General features: G+C 42.3%; 1 protein-coding gene across 41 annotated transcripts in view; it reads right to left on the bottom strand.

Annotated features, from left to right (window-relative positions):
- Positions 1 to 275: 275 nt before the first annotated feature.
- Positions 276 to 23,752, bottom strand: part of NCOA6 (nuclear receptor coactivator 6) — a 93,192-nt gene continuing 69,715 nt past the window's right edge. For 26 of the 41 annotated variants that reach the window (XM_081559867.1, XM_081559848.1, XM_081559843.1 and 23 more), the window contains 5 exons: positions 19,129 to 22,080; positions 16,087 to 16,155; positions 13,757 to 13,793; positions 10,474 to 10,619; positions 276 to 805 (listed from right to left, as the gene is read on the bottom strand). In XM_081559867.1, the coding sequence (XP_081415993.1) occupies positions 762 to 805; positions 10,474 to 10,619; positions 13,757 to 13,793; positions 16,087 to 16,155; positions 19,129 to 22,080 (3,248 nt within the window). In that variant the 3' untranslated portion in view covers positions 276 to 761. Of the gene's footprint in view, positions 806 to 10,466; positions 10,620 to 13,756; positions 13,794 to 16,086; positions 16,156 to 19,128; positions 22,081 to 23,752 lie in introns of all 41 variants that reach the window. The other 15 variants (XM_081559854.1, XM_081559851.1, XM_081559840.1 and 12 more) reach the window with 3 other exon arrangements.

The raw sequence follows: 23,752 nt of genomic DNA on the forward strand, positions 1-23,752 counted from the left end.
GAAATCTGACCAATATCAAAGTGCCTGGTACAGTGCTAAAAAGAGCTAATCTTCCAAAGCCAAGGAATGAGCTGAGTGCACAAGTATGTTCATTTTCCACAATTCCCAGGTGGGCATCTCAAGTGCAATGAGGACAAGATGGAAATCTAATTCATAAAGAAGGCTGTTCCTATTCACTTATGGTCCAAAGAAAGAGCCTGCTTACCCAATAATCCCTTACCAATAACATATGTTTATGTTCTAGGACAAAAGACATTTATTTAACACATTCAGTATTTCACATTGTACAAACCCTTAGATTCTCTTTATTCACTGGTCCATTTCTACAACAAATACATCCAAAACACTATATAATAAAATTATTTACAACATTTCCAAATGGGAAGATTTCCTGTTGCCCTACTACTGCTATTCACACACAGTACTTCCACAGCACAATACATCATTAGAGATCTAAAAATGCTCACCCTGTACTCTAGGCTGCTTAGGAAATGTGAAAACTAATAACATAATCGCATTAGCTCCTCTCAATACATGGCAACATTTTAGAAACCCTGAACTTCATCTTGCAACACCAAAATGGTTCAACAATTTTGCTTTCCCCATTGCACTTTACGAAACAGGCTGCAGGGACTAGGAAAAGGACCACGTTATTAAAATAACTAACTGTACAGAAATGGATTTTTAAAAAGTCACAGCTCAAAATTGCTTTTTGTAAAATTCACACACATTTACAAATATCAAGTCGTCGTCTAGCTTGTTTACTTGGATTTTCTTCGCTTGGATTGCACCGCACTGGTTACGTCTGTGGGGAGAAAGGAAAGACATGTTCAGCTGAGGCAACTTTTTACTGCAGTGCCTTTCAGGCAGTCCACAAGAACCAGGGGTGACCTGAGTGGAGGCCTACTGGACTCTGAGTCAGTCTGCTGCTGCTGCTGCTAAGTCGCTTCAGTCGTGTCTGACTCTGTGCGACCCCATAGACGGCAGCCCACCAGGCTCCCCCGTCCCTGGGATTCTCCAGGCAAGAATACTGGAGTGGGTTGCCATCTCCTTCTCCAATGCATGAAAGTGAAAAGTGAAAGTGAAGTCGCTCAGTCCTGTCTGACTCTTTGCCACCCCATGGACTGCAGCCTACGACGCTCCTCCATCCATGGGATTTTCCAGGCAAGAGTACTGGAGTGGGTTGCCATTGCCTTCTCCGCTGAGTCAGTCTAAGGGCCTCAAAAGGCCCACTCAGTGTGAAGAGGGTCTCAGGCTTCTTGGCCTGATAAGACTAGGGCCTGGCTGGCAACTGGGGAAATGTTACACAGGTGGTAGGAGGTGAAGCAAACATACATGGAAAAGGTGCCAAGGTGAGGACAGCCTCTTTAGCGGGGCAATTAACCCCACCATCTCCATCACCTGTTTCCATCACTCAACAAAATGATGGACAGACTGACAATGCTTTTAGTCAGAAATCAATGAGTGATGCTACAAGCAAGTGAATATATTGTGCCAGAGTACAAAACAAAACAAAACAAAACAGCCTCTGGATCCCTTCTGGGGCTAAGCCATTTTTTTCACACTGAAGAACCCTTCACCATGCCATAGTCAAAGTCTCTAAATAAGATGACCATGACCTTGGTCAGCAAGTGTCTACCATGGTCTAATAGCAATTCGGAGCACGCCACAGCCTGCTCTGAGCCCAGGTGAGCCTGAAGGCTTCATGAGAGAGGTGGGAAGTGAGAGGTTTATATCAGTGAAAGGGTAACAGTGACATAAAAGGGAGGGAAGGAGTGTGTTTTAATTCCTTTAGTATTATGTCTTCAACCAACCATCTTCTCCCATATTTAAACCATCTTTCTCAAAAACTTTTCAACATAAGTCTTCTACAGCAAAATAACAGGGGATAGCCTGAAGCTCTCCAACTGCACACATTTCTTTAAAAATCTCATATTAATATTAAAAATTCACCCTCATTCTTCATGCTGCTCCATAATAGATATGTTTGATTTAAAATGAAAAAATGTTTTTACTTCCCAATAAGGACAAAAAAAGTGCTTTCTATTTAACATAAATGTGTCAGATGAATCCAACTTACCCTTTTCTAGAAACTAGGCTGAATTCTCTGATGCTGCACATTATTAGGTTCAGTATTCTAAGCAATTTTTATTTTCTTTTTTGTATTATATTTTGAGAACCCAGACTCAAAATGTAGATGCAAAAAGCAAAAATATCACTAAGTAAAATTTTAGCTAAATAATTGCTAAGAAGTGAAACCTAGATGACTTTCTAGAAGGTGGCTTGTGTGGTGATTTCAGGCTTCTGTTGGTAGAAGTTTCAATACATCTTGCTTCTTGCGGGCAGATCGTGATGCTCGTGCCAGGTGGTAGAATTAGTTTCTCTGATTTACTCATTAGTCTTTTGCTAATTGGAGGACAGTAAATCTGATACGATGTTGATAATGGTGTTAATGTTGATGTTGATAATGATGTTGATAAGGTTTTAATTCCATGTAAATAAACTGAGTCCCACATAACACACAACTCCCCATGATCAATCAACTCGTTACATCCACCTCTCAACCTTCACTTTCACTGTAGATTTGTCATTTGCAGTGAAAACATACAGGGTTTTGTCTTGACTAAGTGTTCATCCTTAGAAAAATATCTGTTACTTAGGTCAACTTTGGGAACTTCTCCTTTGTTATGATATGAATGATCAAGTAGTTGTGTCTAACACATGTGGTGTTCTAACGTGGCTGGGAAGCATGGTTAGCAGTGGGGGAATAAACAACCTTAGGCTCCCCCCTCCATCCCCTCCTTGCTTGTTCCCATCTGTCAGTGCTCCAAAGCACCCAGGGATCTGGCAGGCTGCCTCTGCTTCTGAGGATGAATCAATGAGTGGGGCCATGAGTAAACAAGTTATCTATGCTGCTGCTAAGTCACTTCAGTCGTGTCCGACTCTGTGCGACCCCATAGATGGTAGCCCATCAGGCTCCGCCGTCCCTGGGATTCTCCAGGCAAGAATACTGGAGTGGATTGCCATTTCCTTCTCCAGTGCATGAAAGGGAAAAGTGAAAGTGAAGTCGCTCAGTCGTGTCCGACTCTTAGCGACCCCATGGACTGTAGCCTACCAGGCTCCTCCATCCATGGGATTTTCCAGGCAAGAGTACTGGAGTGGGGTGCCACTGCCTTCTCCGTTATCTATGCTAGAAACTGCAAAAAAAATAAAAGTCTTCTAGATACGAGGGTGAGAGGTGGCAGTGGTGGGGTAGGGTGTACGTTTATACTTCCATGAAAAAGAAAACCTGATCTTGAAGTCTCTATCACCTTCTCTGGATAAATCTAGCCAATCTGGTCACAGAGCAAAGTTACCTTTGATTCTATAAACCTGAAAAGTTATTTTTATGGTTCAATTTTATACACCCTCTAAAATATTACCACCTTTACCATTCCGTTGAACACAGTAAGAAAATCTAGAAGCTAAGTTTTTAGGGTAAGGAATTCTGGGGAAGTAATGTAGTAGGTGAAGGTATATTCAGGATGTATTTAATATGTAAGGCTTGCTCCTTATGGCCACCTAGCTTATTTGACTATGTATAATCCTACCCCAAGCCCCTATTGCTGCTGCTAAGTCACTTCAGTCGTGTCCGACTCTGTGCGACCCCATAGACGGCAGCCCACCAGGCTCCGCCGTCCCTAGGATTCTCCAGGCAAGAATACTGGAGTGGGTTGCCATTTCCTTCTCCAGTGCATGAAAGGGAAAAGTGAAAGTGAAGTTGCTCAGTCATGTCCGACTCTCAGCGACCCCATGGACTGCAGCCCACCAGGCTCCTCCATCCATGGGATTTTCCAGGCAAGGGTACTGGAGTGGGGTGCCACTGCCTTCTCTGAAAGCCCCTATTATAAACACCATATTGGAAAAAAAAAAATACATACATTATTGAAAAACTCTGTTTTGTTTTTCTTTTTTTAACCATCAAAGATCTTTTTGTTTTTGTGTGCACTGCGCTGCTTGCCGGGATCTTAGTTCCTCGACCAAGGATTGAACTCGGGCCACAGCAGTGAAAGCCCAGAATCCTAACCACTAAGCCACCAGGGAACTCCCAACCTTCAAGGATTTTATAAATTAATGTCTTCACAGATATACAAATAGTCCAAAGACTAATAGTATAATTCACTGATATTCATATTTTACAATCGACTATATGGTAAAAGCGAGGGTCAGTAACAGTCTTTCAGGTGGTGTCTATGTATGTCCTTGGGAAACATTTAAATTTGTAATTTGAAAAGGGCATTTTTAAAGTAATTTTTAAATGACTGCCTCATTTTTTGACCTTAAGCAAATTTGGCCAAATCTATATAGTTCAAGGTTCTATTAAATCTTCTAGTATGTGAGCTTTACCTTCTAAGGAGTTTTATAAATTGACCTTGACCTTGCTCATTTCATTATGCCTTTTACTATTCTTCTAGCCAAGATTTCCACTTAATTGTAAAAAAATTCTGGAAATTTCCTTTCAAAATTTGTATGGCTTGTTTCTAAATGACTACAAGAGTACAGTTTCAGGCAGTTACTGTTCAGGTCTCCCACACTGCAGGTGGATTCTTTACCAGCTAAGGCACCAGGGAAGCTCTTTCCTTCCATAAGATGCATCTAATTTTGCTTATTCTATAATAATAACACCTACATTTTAAGTGTATCTGTATCAGTTCAGTCACTCAGTCTTGTCCAACTCTTTGTGACCAACTGAGCCACTGATTCCAGTGTATCTGTATACTCTGTGCTTTTTAGATTGCTGCTTTTCAAGTCACCAGCTGTGGACAGGACAGAGTTATCACCCCACTTTGCTGTCAGAGGCATCTCAGGGCACACCAGGGACACCCACAGCTACTGCTGATTACAGCTTGCTCTGAACTTCCCTCTTATTAGGATATTTTCCCTGGTTTCAAACTCGTACACCAAACTTCATCTTTTTAACTACTGATCCTTTTTCCCAGATGAAAATATAACATAAAGCTACTACAGATGTAAGACTAAATAAAGAATGACAAGGGAAACTAGAAAAATCATTTCTGTGTGAATGGAGAATTCATCATGTCAGAAGCAGAACTACTCATGTGCGTATCTGTCAACACATCTGATCAAGTGCAATTTTAAAAAGTTCACTGATCGGTGGGAGCCAATTTTTGTTGCCAGTAATTAAAAGCGGCAGGATGGGGACTCCCCTGGAGGTCAAGTGGTTAACAATCTGCACTTCCAGCACAGGGGGTAGGGGTTCAATCCCTGGTCGGGTAACTAAGATTCCACATGGCATGAGGTGTGGCCAGACAAACAAACAACAGTGTCAGGGTCCTGGGGGTTGGTGGTGGTGGGGGGAACCCAACCAACCAAAATCAAACAACAAATCAGAGACAGTGACCCATCGACCATGTGGGCCTCCCTGGACTTGCTCAGAAATCATCCATCCCACCGGCTCCAATCTGGTAGTCCAGTGGCCCTTGGTTAGCATGAGGTAAGCAAACTCTGTTCTCAAAGCAGAAGCATGATGAAGGTTACTGGTTTTCCAATAATACAGAAAGTACCAATACTTCTCATTATAAACTGGTCATAATATTTCTCAGCTTTCAAGATTCTCATGAAAAAACAGACTGTTTCTGATTTTGTTTGGGCATATATGACCAAAATCTTAAGAGTACAAAAAGGCAAAACCCTCTCTTCCTTTCAAAATTTGAAGAAGTATTGATGCTGCAGGAAGATGTTTCAGGTACCCAGCAGTATATATGTCTACAAGTTTGGGACACATACAGCTTAGAAGCCAGCTTGATATTTTATGACACTGGTTCATTTTTGGATACAACACAGAAGGCCAAATAATATGCATATTAATTCCTTACTTTGGATCCAAGAGCTCTAACACTTAAAAATCAAGAGCTATAGCATTCATTTCTGATTTAAAAAGTAACTTACCCTAGAAGAGCTAAGGATAGACAGCCTGAGGGCTTAAAGCTGACGTGGAGATCTAGACATGACTGTTGATTCCTGGGGTCTGGCCAGAACCCTGCCATCCTCTCGGGAGATACTTACACAGCGTCGCTCCACGTAGTATCGCAAAGCCTGTGAGTCATTAGGACCTCTTCTAAGCCAGTTGCTAAGCCTCAAAGCATGGATGGGACAGGCAGTCCAACATGACTACCATCACCTTGGGACAATGTTCAGTTTAAGTGTACAGGCCTGTACACCCAACCCACTTCTAAAACAGGCTCCAGCTTTCCATCTTTTCTTGGCTAGCAGTTATCTACAGAGTGGCTCTAATTTGGGCATCTCTTAACTGTCCCAGCTGCCAGATTAGTTCTTTCTGGTGCACTGTAAATGACATCTTTAGTATCCTGAGGCTCTGGGCTCAGGCCAGATTTCCAAAAATCTGGTTGTATGACACCTCTAAAGGTCAACACTTATTTTCCTGCTTTAAAGATAACTGCAAACCATATTCTACAGCCTGGAAGACCCTGATCCTTTGGGAAAATACACAGAATTGAAGGGAAGCAGATTTCCTCACAGAACTTCCAAGAATCTTCCACATTATGCTTCCTTCCGAACAAGTTTTTGCCTAGGAGATGATTCCCAGGGAGGGAGAAGGAAGTTGTTGATTCCACTTCTGTATCCAAAGTGGGGATACCCACAGGACCCTGACTGTGGTATACACAGTATGTCTGGAGAGGAAAGAAGGCCCCTCCCAACCTCTCCCCTGTCTGGCAGGCTGAGGTAAGGTGACGTCCACATCTCTGCTTTGCCTGTACTTGATCTGCAGATTTGTGGCCTCCTCTAGGAACTCTTGTGAGGCATTTGAATTCCGACCCAGAAACGTGACCCAGAAACAGCTGAGCTCTCAGTCAGTGTCTGGTGTTGGGGCATCGCAATCTGCCCTGGTCCTTAGGCTGATGTCCTAATGGTATGTGACTGTTTCGAAGCAGCCCTGCTGATATCAGGCACTTGGCCAAGACCCCAGCTCTTGTCTAACTTGAGCTACTTAAGCTCAGTACACTTCCTGAGACGATGATACCCTCCCTCAGCTCTGGGCGTTTGCATATGCTTTACCTTTTACTTGGATGATGCTTCTTCATTCTCAGTCTCAGCTTAAACATCATTTTCTCCAGAAAGCCTACACTGACTTGACAGAAGAACAAAGCATCCCAGGTATTGGGTTGGCCAAAAAGTTCCTTTGGTTTTTAAGTAAAAATAAAAAACATATTTTTCATTTTCACCAACATATTCACTGTTTTGTTCCACTACCTTCTGCCCTTTTTTTCAGGCAACTTCATAATCCCATCTTCCCAAAACTTTATTTTTTTGAGCAAAGAACTCTCCCAGGTACCTTTTACAGTCTTCCAGGGAAATGAAATTTTTTTCCAGTAAGAGAATTTCGTAAAGACCAAAATAAATAGAAATCTGAAGGTGCGATGTCTGGTGAATACAGCGGATGAGTCAGAATTTCCCAGCCAAGCTGTAACAGTTTTTGCCTGGTCATCAAAGAAACACGGGGTCTCGTGTTATCCTAATGAAAAATTATGTGTTTTTGTTGACTAATTGCAGAGACTTTTTGTCAAGTGCTGCTTTCAGTTGGTCTAACCAGGAGTAGTACTTGTTGGAATTAATTGATTTTTTGAAAAGAGCTCCTAATAGAGGACTCTCCTCCAATCCCACCATACACAATATCACTTACTTTGGATGAAGACCAGCCTTCGATGTGGTTGGTGGTGGGTCACGTCACTTGCCCTATGACCTCTTCTGTTCCACGTTATTGTACAGTTTCCACTTTTCATTGCCCATCACAATTAGTTTTAAAAATGGAACACATTCATTACATTTAAATAGAAAATCACATGCAGAAATATGGTCAAGAAGGTTTTTTTGCTTATATGGGATCCAAACATCAAAGTGATTAACATAACCAACTGGGGTAAATGATTTTCAATGCTTGATCTGGATATTTTGAGTATGTCAGCTATCTCCTGCGTGGTATAACACTGACTGTTCTCAACTAATGTCCCGATTCGATCGCTATCAATTTCAACGGGTCTACTCAGCCATGGAGCAATCATCCAGCACAAAACTTTTCAATTCATTTACAGACTTCAGATTTGGGTACCCCCATGCAATGTACAGCTCCACAATTCTCAGCATGTTAATTGATGCCTTGTTGAGCTTCACAAAGGTGCCACTGAAGATCTGCTGGAGGCAAAGGAGCTCCAGCACCTTTCGATCCTTCGGGCTCACACCGTTAATACCTCTGATTCTGATGACAAATGCCAATTTGGGTTCTGCGGGTACATAGAAGTTGCCGGCTTTTTGTGCCATCCTAGCCATTCAAATTTCAGTTCTGTACATCTGCCTGTATTCCTTGTGGTAATGCTTAGCTTTTTCATAGATAAGCTTCCTCCTTGCCTTTCGAAGCATCTTTTGGGCAAACTTCTTTCTCAGGTGCTTGGTCTTAAGCTCTGCGAAATTCTTTCACTTTTTCTTAAGGGTTTCTGGCACAGCAAGAACCTTCTCTTTCTTCTCTTCTGCACCCTCCATGGTTCCAGCCGGGAAAGAGCGCAAAATCTTTCTTGATAGCTTATAATCAATGTGACAAAGACTCTGTTTTTTCACTGTTACATCCCCAGAGCCTGGCATGCAGTAAGCACTTAACATATAGTTGATAGATGGTTATTAATATAATAATTACTGACTGGATACTTCTTGCATTTAGGCACCCAGTAGGCAGCAGGCATAATGTGGTGAGCAAAACCAGACATTTCCTGCCCTAACACAGTATGTATATTAACTGCCTACCACATCAATTGACGTAAGGTACAACTGTGGTGTTACGAAGGAGAAGAATATGGTGCTATGATTCCACATGGCAAGGACAACAGAGTTAAGATAAGCAGAAAGAGTGAGAAGTTAATGAGGAAAAAAGAGGAAGAAAGAGAGAATACTTCCCACAACAGGCATCACATGTACCCAGGCTGTGATGAGAGGATGGCATGTCCAAGTTGCTAAGGGAAGTCAAATGAGCTGAGAGAGGTTGACAGGGGCCAGACCAGACAGGACCTGTGGTTTATGCTGATGCTTTTAAGACTTTAATCCCAATTATAATGGTAAACCATTAAAAGGTTTAAAGCTAGGGTAGCAGTGAAGATGGGGAAAAGTAGATGAACTTGAGTTATCTGAGAGAAAATCAGTAGCTTTCTGAGATATATGTGAGGATGAAGGAGAGAGGTGTCAAGCAGGACATGCCTAATGGGCAGACAGATGGGAGCAGGGGACCAACAGCAAAGGACCTGGCATCAGGGGTGAAAAATCACATCTGCTTTTAGACATGTTGAGTTTGTGGTCCTGTTAAGAATGTATGTGCAGTTGTCTAAGATCTCTAGGTCAGTACTAGAAAACAAATGTATGAGTCATCTATGAAAGGTTGTAACTAAAGAAGTGAGGCATGAATGAGATCACCTGGGGAGAAAATATAAGTTGAAGAGAAAAGTTGACTCAGGATTAAAGTTTGAGTAGGCCAACATCTAATGCATGGGTACAGAATCTGAGAAGGAATAGTCAGAAGACTATTGAGAGTCCTGGGTCAGAGAAGCCAAGAGCAGAGTTCATTTAAAGGAGAGACAGCAGTCAACAGAGAAGAGAAAACTGATTGTGTCAGGTCTTGAGAAGCTCAGAGAAGATGGGATCAAAGGCACAAGTGAAGGCACTGGCTTTGGACTGAAGGAGGGACAGTTACTCTATTACAGCACAAGCAAACAAGGACACTGGTAGATTTATGTCCTGGCAGTGAGAGTTCTGGAGAAGGCAATGGCACCCCACTCCAGTACTCTTTTGCCTGGAAAGTCCCATGGACGGAGGAGCCTGGCAGGCTTCAGTCTATGGGGTCGCTAAGAGTCAGACACGACTGAGCGACTTCACTTTGACTTTTCCCTTTCATGCACTGGAGAAGGAAATGCCAACCCACTCCAGTATTCTTGCCTGGAGAATCCCAGGGACAGCGGAGCCTGGTAGGCTGCTGTCTATGGGGTCGCACAGAGTCAGACATGACTGAAGCGACTTAGCAGTAGCAGTGAGAGTTCTCTGTGAAGAGGTGAAAGTCTCTGCTAAAAGAGAGGACATAAAATAGGAGCCAGAGGTTTAAAAAGAGTAGAGAGAAGGAAAACAAGTTGACCACAGAAACATAAGAAAGACAAAGGAGCCGTACTGAGGACCTGTCTTGAAGTGATGATCATGAATCAATCTGGCCTGTTATGTGCTTGCTGCTCTGGTACATACACTGCAAACACACAGTTAAATGAACTAACAAATAGAGGAAGGACCCACTAAGCTGCAGAAGTCAAAGCAACTTGAAAATGTAAGGAATACAAGCAAAGATGAAGGGTAAAGGCCGCTGATGTTGTGGTAAGAACCCTGTTCTTCTATTTGACCCAGAAATAGCATCCACAGCCCACTGCTAACCTTTAGAGCTGGAGGCTGAAGCAGGCCGAGAGGATCGCTTTCGATGTCCGTTTTCCACACTTTCAGAAGCCACAGCCGGCTCTTCAGTTCGCGAGTTTCTTCGGCTCGGAGTTTTGGACTTTTCAATTATCTCTTTGGGCTCACTGCTGACAGAGAGAAACACAAAGTCCGAGGAGGTGAGGGAATCAAGTCACACAAAAAATAAAGATTAACAGTTTCATTCACAAGGTAGGAGATTAAGAACTACATAATCATTCTGAGGAGACAATGTTCCAGTCTGGGACAATAATCACAGTTACACTCTAATGTTACTGACAATTTAAAAGTGAGTCCAGCTTGTTATATTAGTAAAAATAAAATAAATTTAAGCATAATACTGGTGAGATTGTGGAAAAACAGGTAAAAGACATTAAGAACTCAGAACAAACATCATCAAACTTCTTCACCCATTTTACTAAGATGAGGCTAATTCCCTTCAAAAGTTAATAGCACCTTTAGGTGCTAGGAAATGGATAACATACACTGATATTTACTATGAGTTAGACAGATAATGGCATATTACAAGTCACATTGGAGAATCAATAGGAGAATGTATTTACAATACACTGCTGGGTATATCGATTGCTCCAATCCCCCTTTTTTAGTACATGAAGATTAATCCAGTATTACTGAGGGTATAGGGACAAAAACTCATGATGGAGTGTAAACTGCGCAACCCAGTGATTCTCAACAGGGGGCAGTTTTGCCTCTTAGGGACAGTCGGCGATGTCTGGAGACATTTCTGATTGTTATGACTGGGGGATGCCACTAAACATCCTCTAATGCATAAAGCAGCACCCTCCCCCACACTCCACACAGAATTATCTGTTCCAGTCAGTAACGCTGAGGCTGAGACACCCTGGTGTAATCCTCTGGCTCAGCAATTCTGTTTCTAGGTGCCTAAGGAAACAAATCTTTTTACAGAGCTCTGATTACACACAAGGATGCCAAAGCATTTTATTCATATTGATGAAGACAGAAGACCGAGATGCTTAACAACGACAGCAGATTAGTTAACTAAATCATGGCACATCTAAATGGAGCTATAAAAATCATGCTGTAGAAGGTTAATAATAAAAACTGTGCATAATATATTATAATAGGGAAAAAAGCTATCACCATTATGAACAGTATAATCTCATTTTCACTGTAACATATATTAGGTATATATGTAACATATATGAATGGGTGTGATATATTTATATGTGTGTATACAACATATAGGATTTATATATGGATATAATACCACATATTAGATGTATACAAATACTATAGTATATATTAACATATACCATCTTTGGAGAGTTTTAACTCTATCTGTACATACTCTGTGAAGAGGACTAGAAGAACTAAAATATACACAGTGAATACTGCTGAACTGTAGGAATACTGGCTAATGGGTAACGCTCTTCTTCGTAATTCTCTCATCTCAATTTCAATTTATCTTCAGTAAACTCTCACTACTTTCACAGTTCAAAAAATTCATGTTAAAGTCATTAGGAAAAAAAAGCAGTTGATTACATTTACTTATAAGACATGCAACTGAAACAAAAGGAATGCAACAGAAACAAAACAAAAAGCCAGTCAAAGGGATGCCTCTTCTGGAAAGTCTTCCATGACCTCACTCCCCAAGAGGAGTTGCCCCTTCTGTCTTTTGGGTTCAGAGTCTGTGTCTGACATTCTAGAGCACCCATAAGGCTGTACAGCATCTTTTTAGTGTCTTGTGTCTTCCCCTACAACATAAGCTTCTTAAGCATGGCCTGTCAACTATCCATACCCTTCTACTGCTTACTCCTGCCAGAGGACCCTTTGCCTGGCAATCCGGCCACAGAGTTCTTTACCCTTGCTTTACTTTTAACAACTGCCCGGCAAGCCAAGGCAAGTCAAATAGGAGGCTGGGCTAGCACTGCAAGTCAGGGGGATTTATATATCCTTTTAGAAATGGTGTGTAAGGATGGCTTTCTGACTAGGAGTCCACAAAAGGGTCAAAGCCTCTAAGAAGAAGATTCCTAATGGAGGTGCCTCTTTCTCCTGGTAAAAGCCTCAGCAATACTGTCCTGGTGTTTATAGGGTCAATGGTCAGGCGACTTGGGGAACAAACACCTATAAGGTATCTTTGGTCTGATTATCTCTTCCCTAGCCATACAGTTGGTGTATACTTTGAAAAATGCAAATGAATTCAAACATAAGCCCAATCCAAATGAAACTAGACAGGCAGAGTGGTGTTGTAGGAATAGCAATGAGCCTGGAGTCAGAACAGGGGTCGAGTCTTACCTATGCATTTACTGGCCATGATATTTAGCTTTATGCTTCAGATTCTTGATCTATAAATTCCCATCTTGTCTGCTGTAATACATTAAGTGTGAGAGCTCTGGAGTCAGAAGGCCTGAGTTTGAATCTCAGCTTCACCATTTACTAAACCTGTGGTTCTGGGTGATTTAGTTAACCTCTCTGAACTTTAGGTTCCTTATATGTAAGACAGAATTTCCTTTCCTAATAGATACTGTGAAAATTAAATGTGATAATACATCTAGGGAGCTTTTAGCTCAGCATATGACATGGTAGAGCATTCAAATAAATGTTGGCTATTATTACCACCTCACAGGGGAGATATGATGATTAAATGAGAAAATGACTATGAAGCTGTTTTACAATCTAAGTTGATACAGAGCGTGACAAATTCTTTAAAATGTTGTCTAGTATATTCCTACACTAAAAAAGGAATGATTTTTTTAAATACAATAATACTCCTCTCCATGGGGCTAGTGAGGTCTAAGCCACAGTTGTATTTCATCTTGTTAGGTTATATGGAACAGCACAGTATAAAAGACAAAGCATGAGTTTTGTGGTCAGAGCCCATCTGCTTTTCTCTTACTTGAGGATCAAACAGCTACACTTAGAAGGTACTGCAAGGAATACTATTAATGACCAATGATGGCAACAATTCCTACATACTGATTCCTGTATATTCCTATACACTTACTATTTACTCACTATGCCGAGTGCTGAAAAATGTTATGTGATTCAGTTTCAGAACAACCACAAAAGGCAGAAACCTGGCCACCAAGTTTTATTCTGAGAGGTTGGTACTCACGACAGCTCCCTACTTCAGCAGGAAAAAAACTGGTACAAAGAGTGAAGGAAAAGGCCAAGGTGAGGAGAGGTTTAAAGGCTGAGAAAGCTGATATCTTTCAAAGAGGCTTATGCCATATTCATGCTAAGTCTGCAGAAATGATCATCTTACCTTTGTCCAGAGACTATGGCAGCATTTGCCTCGAGTTCTGTTAAAAATACAAAGGACAGAAATGAGATGTAGGAGCTTCTCGTGTATATGTCCACTGGGAGAGGCTAGGTATCTGTGAGAATTGTAAATGCCCTGTTTACGCTGCCATGTCTCCAAGCATGGCAGGATCCTCACCCTAATGCAGTACAGAGACAGAGCTGGCATGGACACAACTCGACTGTCTGGGGCATAAGACACTAACTCATTCTATTTTCACTTCTACTCCATACTGTGAAATAATCCTGTTTGGATCAATAGAACTAAATTCACACTGCCTGCTTCATATTTCATCTAGCTAACTAGGTTAGTAAACTAATCCTCTTCCTCTCATGTAGAAAGAGACTGTTTTGATTCTTAAAATCTCTCTTCCCTCCTGACATATTTTTTAAACAGTAATCTTCAAATATGTCTTAAATATCCATTAAGAATGTATTCTTCTCCAAAGGATTTTCCCACTGAATTTTAGAGGGCAGACTGCTTTACTCTAAGGTATCACCTACAACCCCATTATGTCCCTCTCTTCCTCAACCTCTCAGCAATGCCCTCTAAAAATGGAAACCCTCAGTAATTTGTCTAGCTGGGTTTTGCTTAAACGAGAATCCTATGGATTTACCAGGAGCTTCTTTCTTAGCACCAGCAGGAAAACACCCTCTTCCTCCATTATCCACCTTTAGGTAGTCTCATCTTTTCCAAAAAGACCATCCCTGATGCATCTGGTCTCCAACAGTCCTTTGGCCTCCAACAGTCCTTTCCCCATACCCTGCTTTCAGGGAATTCAGCACCTCAGACTCAGTGTACATGTCTAACCTACCCTACTTATTACAGAGTAACCTCCTTAAAAGCAATGAAGTCAGAGTGCCTTGGTTATTTTGACCTCACTGCCTGTTAGCCATGCGACCTTGGGCAAACTTTTTGACCTCTCTGTCCTCAATGCCTCACTTAACGGGGATAACCACTTTACCCACTTCAAAGTTAAAAAGACCCATCTTTTGGAGAAAAAAGGTGGGTCAGGAGATAGAATTCTCTTCCCCTTTCTAGTTGCTCCTTTTCTCACCATAAATGAGTTTAACTATCTAATTTGCTCCATTCCTATCCTTCTCAGGTATCATGTGGGAAGTTGGGAGCAAAAAAATCTAGGTGGTTAAAATGTTTTTTTCATCAACCACATTTTCCAGAGGTCTGGTTTTACCCAAAGAATGTACAATAGAAAGTCCTATCCATCATATAGGACATAGCACCCTGAGGCAGGTTTTAAAATAATCACAACTTTTACCTTACATAAAAAAAAAAAAAAAAATTATTTTAATTTTATTCATTTATTTATTTGACTGTTCTGTGTGGCTTGTGGCATTTTAATTCCCTGACCAGGGACTGAACTGGGCTCTTGGCAGTGAGAGTGTGGAGTCCTAACCACTGGACTACCAGGGAATTCCCAATTTTTACCTTACTTTTACTAACTCAGACTCAAAATTAAACATTAAAAAAAAAATTCTGCCAAGTGTATGAACTGTATTGTCAGTGAGATTCTAACCTCCTTGTGGAAAGCAGTCATACTTTTTTGGGGGGCATACCTACAATAACCTACAATGCAAAGAGCCAGGCAGGACTAACCTGTAACAAATCTATGCTCTTTATCTGCTCTGGCACTCTAATCTATGAAGGCAGTGTGCTATTACTGCCATCAAGATCCTCATGCATTCAGAGCTGACCCAGCATCTCACAGTAGTTATCTGTCAGATTACCATGGACTCCACCTTCCAGAAACACCATCCGTAGTGCTATTTACAATATTTTGGTCATGGGAAGAAACTTAATGCCATCCACAGATGACTGAAATGACTCTGACTCTCTGGAGGAGTGGCTACCTCACTGCAGCCTAGGTTTTCAGAACAAGCCTCCACTCCTGTTATGATAGTGCAATTACTATCTTAATGCAATAATGCCTGCCACCCTAGTGAGTTACCATGTGCCAGTCAGCTGCCAAGTAGGGGGCAGGGTCATGGAACAGGGCAAACTGTGCAATGGAAACCACCCACGGCTGGGTGGCAGACAGACAATGGGCACTGAGATGCCCTTCTTGAGTTCCCTGGCTGACACCAGGAATACGTCAGAGAGCAAGCTGCCCAAGGGAAAAATAACCTCAAATAGTACTGCGTAAGCTGCCACTCAACCAAAGTCTGCCCTAAAGCAAGTAAGATAGTTTCAGCCATTTCCTGGCACATTGAGAACAGTAGTGGTTCCTTCACATGTGATCAATTCCACTCGAGAAAGTTTTCCAAGATGGGTCTTACCTGGTCTGGGAACAGACCCCTGCAGTGCTGTGGCTGGAGTTTCCTTTGGGACTAAACTCTGTGAAGGAGCTAAGGCAACAAGTGAAAAAAAAAAAAAAAGAAAGAAAGAAACAGGTCTTTAACTTTCTTTTCTAAACAAAGCAGAAAGCACCAAATCAAGAGCTAAGTAACTGCTGAAATACATATACTCTAAGAAAGCAGTACTTGAAATTAACTTTGAAAAGTACAGTACATTTCAAAACTGACTTTAAAAATTAATTACTTTAACACTCAGTAACAAAGACTACCATGAGAGTCTGTTTTTCCTTTTTGTATGTACAAAGAACAAGGAAGGATATGGCCATAAGATAATAGCACCCATAAATTTTGCTTCTTGGGGTCAAGTTCTGTCCAGTATTCTAAAAAACCCCAAAGCATACTTTGGCAGGCAACCCAAACCTCTTTCAGAGGGACAGTTATACCATCCAACCTTAGCACTGAAAAAACTGCCTCAATCCTCTAAAGACTACATTCCTTGAGAACTGAAATGAATCATATAATTTATCTTGTACTTTTCTACAGCACCTGGCAAGTGTGATGGGCATAAAGCAGGTATTCAACTCATATTTAATGAAGCAAATCAATTTGATGTTATCTACTTATCTAACAAACAGTTACCAAGAACTTTCTAGGGGAAAGGCTCTGTGCTAGGCACCCTTAGAGACCAAATTACATTCTTCTTGCCCATCAGAAACTCAGTCTAATATTAAAGATATATATACAACTGGCACTCGGGAGTGAACTGTGATGTTAAAATGAAGCAGATTCATAAAGTACAAAGTGCTATGGGAGTCCAAAGCAAGGGAGATCAATTCTAAATTAAGAAATCTGAAGGTACCCTAGAGGCAGAAACATCAGAATTAGGCTTTGAAGGACAAAGAGAACTTGGGCCTCTGAAAAGGACTGGAACAGACTACACAATGTACTCTAGAATGGAAACTTCTTGGATCATACAGTAAAGATTGAGGGCATAGATATGCCACAGTCACTCAAGGTTATGTCCTCCCACCTTGATACTCAAACATCCTAGATAAACTCTACAACAATAAGTTTTATCTTCTTGTGCAAATGTGACTCTTGCAGATTTCTCTGTCTGCTTAGTCAATGATGCATTTTTGTTAAGAATTTATTTTGAAAAAAAAAATTTATTTTGGGTGCTTATATAATACAGCTTAAAACTATAACTTTTATTTTTTACTCCAGTATTGGTTTCTCACACTTTTAAGGTAAAATCACAAAAGGCCTTTGAAAAAGAATGGAAATAATCTTATCTAAATTTGAGAAGTTTCTTTCCAACTACTGGTTCATCTCCCTAACACTCATGTATTTCTCTAGGATTATATAGGACCCTGATAAAATGTTTTCTAAATCATTATCCTCTTGGTACCAGAGGGGAAAGTCACCCAAAAGGAAGTAGAATGGAAACATTTAATAGTGGAAAACATGTTTATGTCACATATTTTTAATTCTTTTAAAAAATTTTAGAAGGTTTGAAAAATTCTTAGGGCTCACCTACACCAACAGAACTACAATCAGAAATCTATTAATATAGTACCCAGCCCTATGAAGTCTTTCTCCTCCAAGGACGGAGAACTCCTTAAAGGCCTTTATCCCTCCCTGCATCTCTGGTATTGAAGTGAACAGGTACAGAGGAGGAGAATTAGCCTTTCCTGGGCTCTGTGGGAGGCAGCATGCTGGCCTATATGCTAAACCCCTCAATGAATCTTTGTATCAATTCTGGCAGGTAGGAATTATCGACACAATCTCAGTTTACAGGTGAAGTCCATAGCTTATAAGAGGTTAAGGGATTTATCCAACCATGACTGGTACCAGCGGAGCTAGAACTTGAACTATGATCCTGTCCTGAAGCTTGTGTTCTTTTCGCCCCTCCTCCATCCCCTCCAAGCATTTTAGCCGCATAAACAAGATAGGTGCTCTTGGCTGGCCTAGAATACAGCAAAGGTCTTTTGAGCTTTGGCAGTTTTTGACTGATTCTACAGTGGGGAAACAGAGCTTCTGTACCACTTAAACCTCACAGAAGGAGGAACATTATGTGTGTGTGTAGGGGTGGGGAGGTGGCATGGGGTAGTGGTGAGGGGGATGCCAAGAGAAGTAAGGGAAATGTAAGGACACCTATGTTTCTTATGATGTAGCCCACCTTACTAGTACATAGGAAATAATCTGAACTAGAAATACATCAATGGGATGGTCTAATTTTCAAAGGGACTGCATCAAAAAGAAACTGGTAATAAGAATACTTATTATTGAATGATTACTATATTCTAGCCCTGTGCTAAGCATGTTATATACAGTATCTCATTGAATTCTTACAATTACTACTGTCCCTACATGACAAAGGAGGAAACTCAAGTTTGGAGTAACCTGCCTAAGATCAAACAGCTGGTAAATGTTGGTTGGCACTGTGATACCTCCTTCCATGTCTATTATCATGAAACCTGGTTTTCTGGAAAGCTCTCCCCTAGCCAGTCAGAAGGAAAGAATCCCTGGGAGAGAGTACAATGAGGAAGGCACTATGAGAAACCTGCTCTGAACAGTTGAAAGCAAGTCTTCACCACAGTAAGAACCTGCAGGAGCTGCTGTTCACCCTTAAGAGACAAGGTTAAATTGGACACTCACATATAGACTTTGAACAACTGAACTCTGAGCTTCCCATCAGTAGAATGAGATTAGGGTTACCTGACATGGTTGGTATGAAGATGACGTAACGTATGTAAAAATGCTTCTTTGTAAAATGAAAAATTTTATAAAAATATAAGGTATATCATTATTCTAGGAGTTGAGAGAGAACCACATTAATAATGTAAACAACAACATGGGAATTTAAATAGGAAGTATATTTCCCAATGTACTTCAGATAAATGAAACTACCACAAGTCATTTAGCCCACGCTTTTTCCTCCAAGTAGAAAAGGAGCCATGCTTTCTCTGGTGGGATAGGTCATCAAAAATTGACACGAGATGATGCCAGGTATCAAGTACATACCTATGCTGGGCAGAAGCTCTGGATGAGATCCCACCTTCTCCTCCACTAGGCCACCTGCAAGTGGCTCAGATGCTATGCCAACATGATTGCTTTTTGTGGTCGGCGCCGTGGAGATGAGTTCAGAGGGTACCAGAGCAGTTACTATTGAGCGTACATTGGTGGGGAGAGTACTGCCAGGTAAGCTGGGTCCTGCTGAGGCGGAGCCCGGGCCCACAGGGCTAGAGGTCATTTTTAGCAGAGTCGGTGCTGGGGGAGTTGGGGTTTTACTGTCCAGCTCTGGGCATAACTGTTCTGTTCCCAAGAGCCCTGGAGCTGGGGTCTCTAGCCCTTGGCCTTCAGACTCTCCATCGGCACCATACTGCTCTTCCCCTTTCTCAAGGGAACCTGTAACTTTTTTACATGCCTTGGTCAGCAAAATCTGGCCGATTTTGTCCACTTTTCCTTTGCCCTTACTAGATGAGACTGGGCTTCGCCGGTTGACAGAGGAGCCTGGACTATTGGTCAAAAGGGGAGAAACCACTGTGGTTGACTGTGAAGAGGGCAGAGTGCTTTGATCTGCTGAGGTGCTCACCTGAGGGCTAGTCTCATCTGGATTCAGTTCTTTTACTTGCTGGACAGAGGGGTGAGGAGGAACAACTGGAGAAGTTGTACAAGGCGGGGAAGGAAGCTGAACAGGGGTGGCTCGTGAGTTAAGGACCAAGGGTCGACCTGTCTGTATGTTTGGAGCAGGACTACTGGTGGGGGCATTAGGCAGCACAGGAGCAGAAGAAAATTTTATATTCTGAGGTATGTGTAAAGGGCCAACGACTGCAACGGAGGGAGGCATCAAGCCAGAGTTGGTTGTCAGCGGGGCTGCAGGAATTGTGCTTGGCTGTGATCCTTTCATAACCTGAATTATTGAGGATGAATTGATAAAGACAGGCGTAATGAATTGAGGCCGGGCATTTGACTGAGCAGCTGACTGTCCCTCAGAAACCATAACCTTGTTACCCACATTGGGCATTGTGACAACTGTTGACATTAACGCAGACTGCAGGTGAGTTGGCAGAGCTGCTGATGTGTTCGCTGAAGTTGTGATGGGATTGGAAGTCACGAAAACAGTTATCTGATTTGGGGGCAAAGGAGTGGAAATGGAGGAAGAGCTGACAGGTCTTGATATTACTTGAGGGATGCTTGGGGTGACATTAGAACTGACCTCACTCAATTCTGGATGCACAAGGGTTGAACACGGCTCGTTACTGTGAGGTAAATTTAGGGAACTGGAGGGTTCTTTAGAAGACGGATCCTGCAGGGAGGGAATGACAGATGCTTTTTTTGGGTCCTCTCCAGACACTCCTGGAGGTGTTACTTCCAGATCTGTAAGCCCGGGGGGTTTAATGGTCACATTAGGAGCTCCAGAGTTGTCAAGAAGTTGACTTAGCGATGTTGGTGCTTCCCTCATAGCAGGAGACACCAAATTTTTGTTCTCTTCGACACTGGGAGGTTTGTTAGGATCCAAAGGTTGCCCATCCTTTTTGGATTGATCTTCAGGGACAACCATTTTCACTTCTTGGGGAGGGACTGCTTTTAGCTCAATGTTTACCTGCTCCTTCCTAACCTGGGAATTCTGGCAATCACTGTCCTGTGGCATATTCAAGCTCTCCTTGTTATCCTCCAGAACACCCCCTATCGTGGCCACAGGCATGGTAGGATTCTGAGGATTCAGCCCGCTGTTGTTAGGGAAGCTCCCAGGTACAGGCGGATTAGCCAAAGGAGTAGGACTGACCAATACATTTCTTGGCAACTCTACATTTTGCAACGATGCATTTGTTTGAGAGGCAAGTGTAAGTTTAGGGGCTTTTGAATTCTGTCTCCCAGGACTTGGGGTGGTTTTCCTACTTGACCCAGGACTAGACCTGCGGCTGTTGCTTGGACTCGCCCTTTTCGGTGCTCCAGAATTAGACTGCTTTCCAGAATTCACCACCACAGAATCTAATTTGTGAGTCTGTGGGGCAGCAAAATTGGAAGGATTATTCATAGTAAGGTTTGAAGGTGCTTGCCCGATGGCCTTCAAAGTTGTCGGATTTAGGCCCTGTTGATCAAAGCCCCTGTTTAAATTTGGCCTGGGGGGTAAAGGAATATTAATCTGTGGGGGGAAGAGTCCTGCTATGGAGGCATTGAGTCTTTCTGGTGATAGACTGATTTCTGAAGGTTCCGTGCTGGGAGGGCGGTTGTTGGGTGTCTGAGGATAATAGGGTCTGGGGCTGGCTCTGTTGGGTGTTTTAGGCCTAGATGTTTGAGTGGGGGCAGCCACGTTTGGAAAGTGGTGGCCATGAGAGCTGGGCAGGGAATTTACAGGAGGTTGCTGGGGAGTTGCACCTTGAGTTGCTGAAAGCGGTGATGGTCCAGGTTTTGGCCCTGTCATCATTAACTGATTCTGGGAGACCACTAAATGTGAAGACATGTTATTTGGGCCTCCTGAGACGGACGGTCCTTCACTGCCACTTGCTTCTGGGAGTGAGGACATCTCCCCCAGTGGTGAGCTGGAAGGGTTCTGGGGGTTCTCTTGGTACATCATTTTCCTTGAAGTGCTTCCCAGAGGAGTATTCACAGGCATTGGCATTCTTTGCTTGTCAGGTGACGGTGGCACCGAGGCAGGGCCTTGCAGACTGACCATGACAGGCACACTGCCACTCGGCTGCATGGGCATTCTCTGGGAGTCTGGGTTCAGTGGGCCCCTGGGGGGGTGGACATTCTGGGAGACTGGAAGCCTAACGGATTTGGGGTCCTGCTGCATCATGAGCATCATCATCATTTGTTGCTGCTGCTGCTGTTGCTGCTGCTGAGACTGTGGCTGACTGGGAGGTGGCTGCGGCTGCTGCGGTGGCGGCTGTGCTGGGGGTGCCACATGCTGCACGAGCTGAGGAGGCAGCTGCTGAAGTGGCCTCTGTTCAACTGGTTGAGAAGGATAACCTAAAACGAGCCCCCAAAATCAGGGAAGTTAGATTTTCAGCAAGAAAAGCTTTGCGACCTTTAGGGTATGGCCAAGCAATACTCATCTAGGTGGCACAAACAGCTCAGGCATGCCCGTTCCCAGGGGGGTAAGGGGCGGCCCCTCTTCTCTGGCATAAGCAAAGAGGCACGCTGCTTCAGGAAGCAAAAAGCAAAGCATTGAGAACCTGGAGCTCCTCAGTCTTCAGGGTTTGCATGAGGCATCACTGTACTAAGACTCTAACAGGCACTGTGCTATGCACTGAAACTGGCCAAGTCTATGCCAGCCTCACATTCAGATGAAATGAGGACAACTCCATCAACAGCACACAGATGACCACCCAGTACTGGGCTCTCATGCAGGCATAATAAACATTTCACTGGATTTGTGAATGAAGCATTTAAGATTCACTTTTTTTCTTTTAGCACAGATTAATTTTTTTAAAGACTTGGTTTTGTTGAAAACGCCAGCATCGAAGACAGCCTTTTTATTCTTTCAACAGAAGTAAAATATAAAGTTCTAGGGTTCAATTCCTTAAGAAAGAAGGATTTAAAATCACTCCAATCCATTGGCTTCACACACCACGCTGCACCCTCCAGGCTCGCTTCTTTGGGAAACCCATGAATTAAACTGTCCCTCCGACGTAAGTCAGTTTAATAAATAGTAGGAGCTAAATAGAAGCTGATACACACACTGAAAATAAAATGAGGGCACTGAAATTTTTTTTACAAATGCTAATTTCCATTTACTTTTTTATATGTCAAACTCTATTTGGAGAAATATTGTCTTTGAATCCATAGTGGAGAATAAGTGAGCAAGCAGCATAGCCCTCAGGAATAAAAAATAATTTTGGGAAAAGAACTCTGAGGACAATGCCTTATAGATTTCTAGAAGGCAATATCTCAAATGATTCTTTCTTTTGTGAAGATTTTATTTGGCATTTTAGAACCAAAACCTTACATAATCAGCAGAAAGGACCAAGAATAAAGGTGGTTCAGTGGGAAAAAGTGGACATATAGCTGGGATACAATTTTTATTTATTTATTTATTTTTTGGGGAGGGGATACAATTTTACAATTTTACAAACTAGATTTATTCCATTGTTGCATGAAAAATATATTAGGACAGTTTTATGAAGGCACAGGCATAAGGACAGCTGGCTCTGGCGGTCAGAAGTGCCGGCTCCAGATTTTCACTGAGCAGCTATCAAATGCTAAGGATCCATAGGGTCACACTCTGTGTTTAACAGCTAATCAATGTCTTCTGGCCAACGACAGACATGACACCAATGAATACAAGGTTTTTTTTAAATTATTTACTTATTTGGCTGCGCTGGGCCTTAGTTGCGGCATGTGAAATCTAGTTACCTGACCAGGGAACAAACCTGGGCCTCCTGCACTGGGTCCAGTCTTAGCCACTGGACCACCAGGGAAGTCCCCAGAATCCACTTGTGAAGTTTTTGTGTTTTTTTTTAAATCCTTTTTTGTTTTAGGCCCAACTGACTTCTTTATATTTATAACACCAACAACATATGGCATTTCTATAGGTTTAACTTAGGCTCCCATGTAAAGAAAATTGTAATTTCTGTAGAAATTACATAGCCCCTTGATGTCAGGGCTATGATACAAACGCCTTTGTCTTTAAAATTAGGGC

Source organism: Giraffa tippelskirchi, chromosome 13, assembly GCF_054371585.1.
Source record: "Giraffa tippelskirchi isolate mGirTip1 chromosome 13, T2T-mGirTip1v1.2.pri, whole genome shotgun sequence".
Classification (NCBI taxonomy): Eukaryota; Metazoa; Chordata; class Mammalia; order Artiodactyla; family Giraffidae; genus Giraffa; species Giraffa tippelskirchi.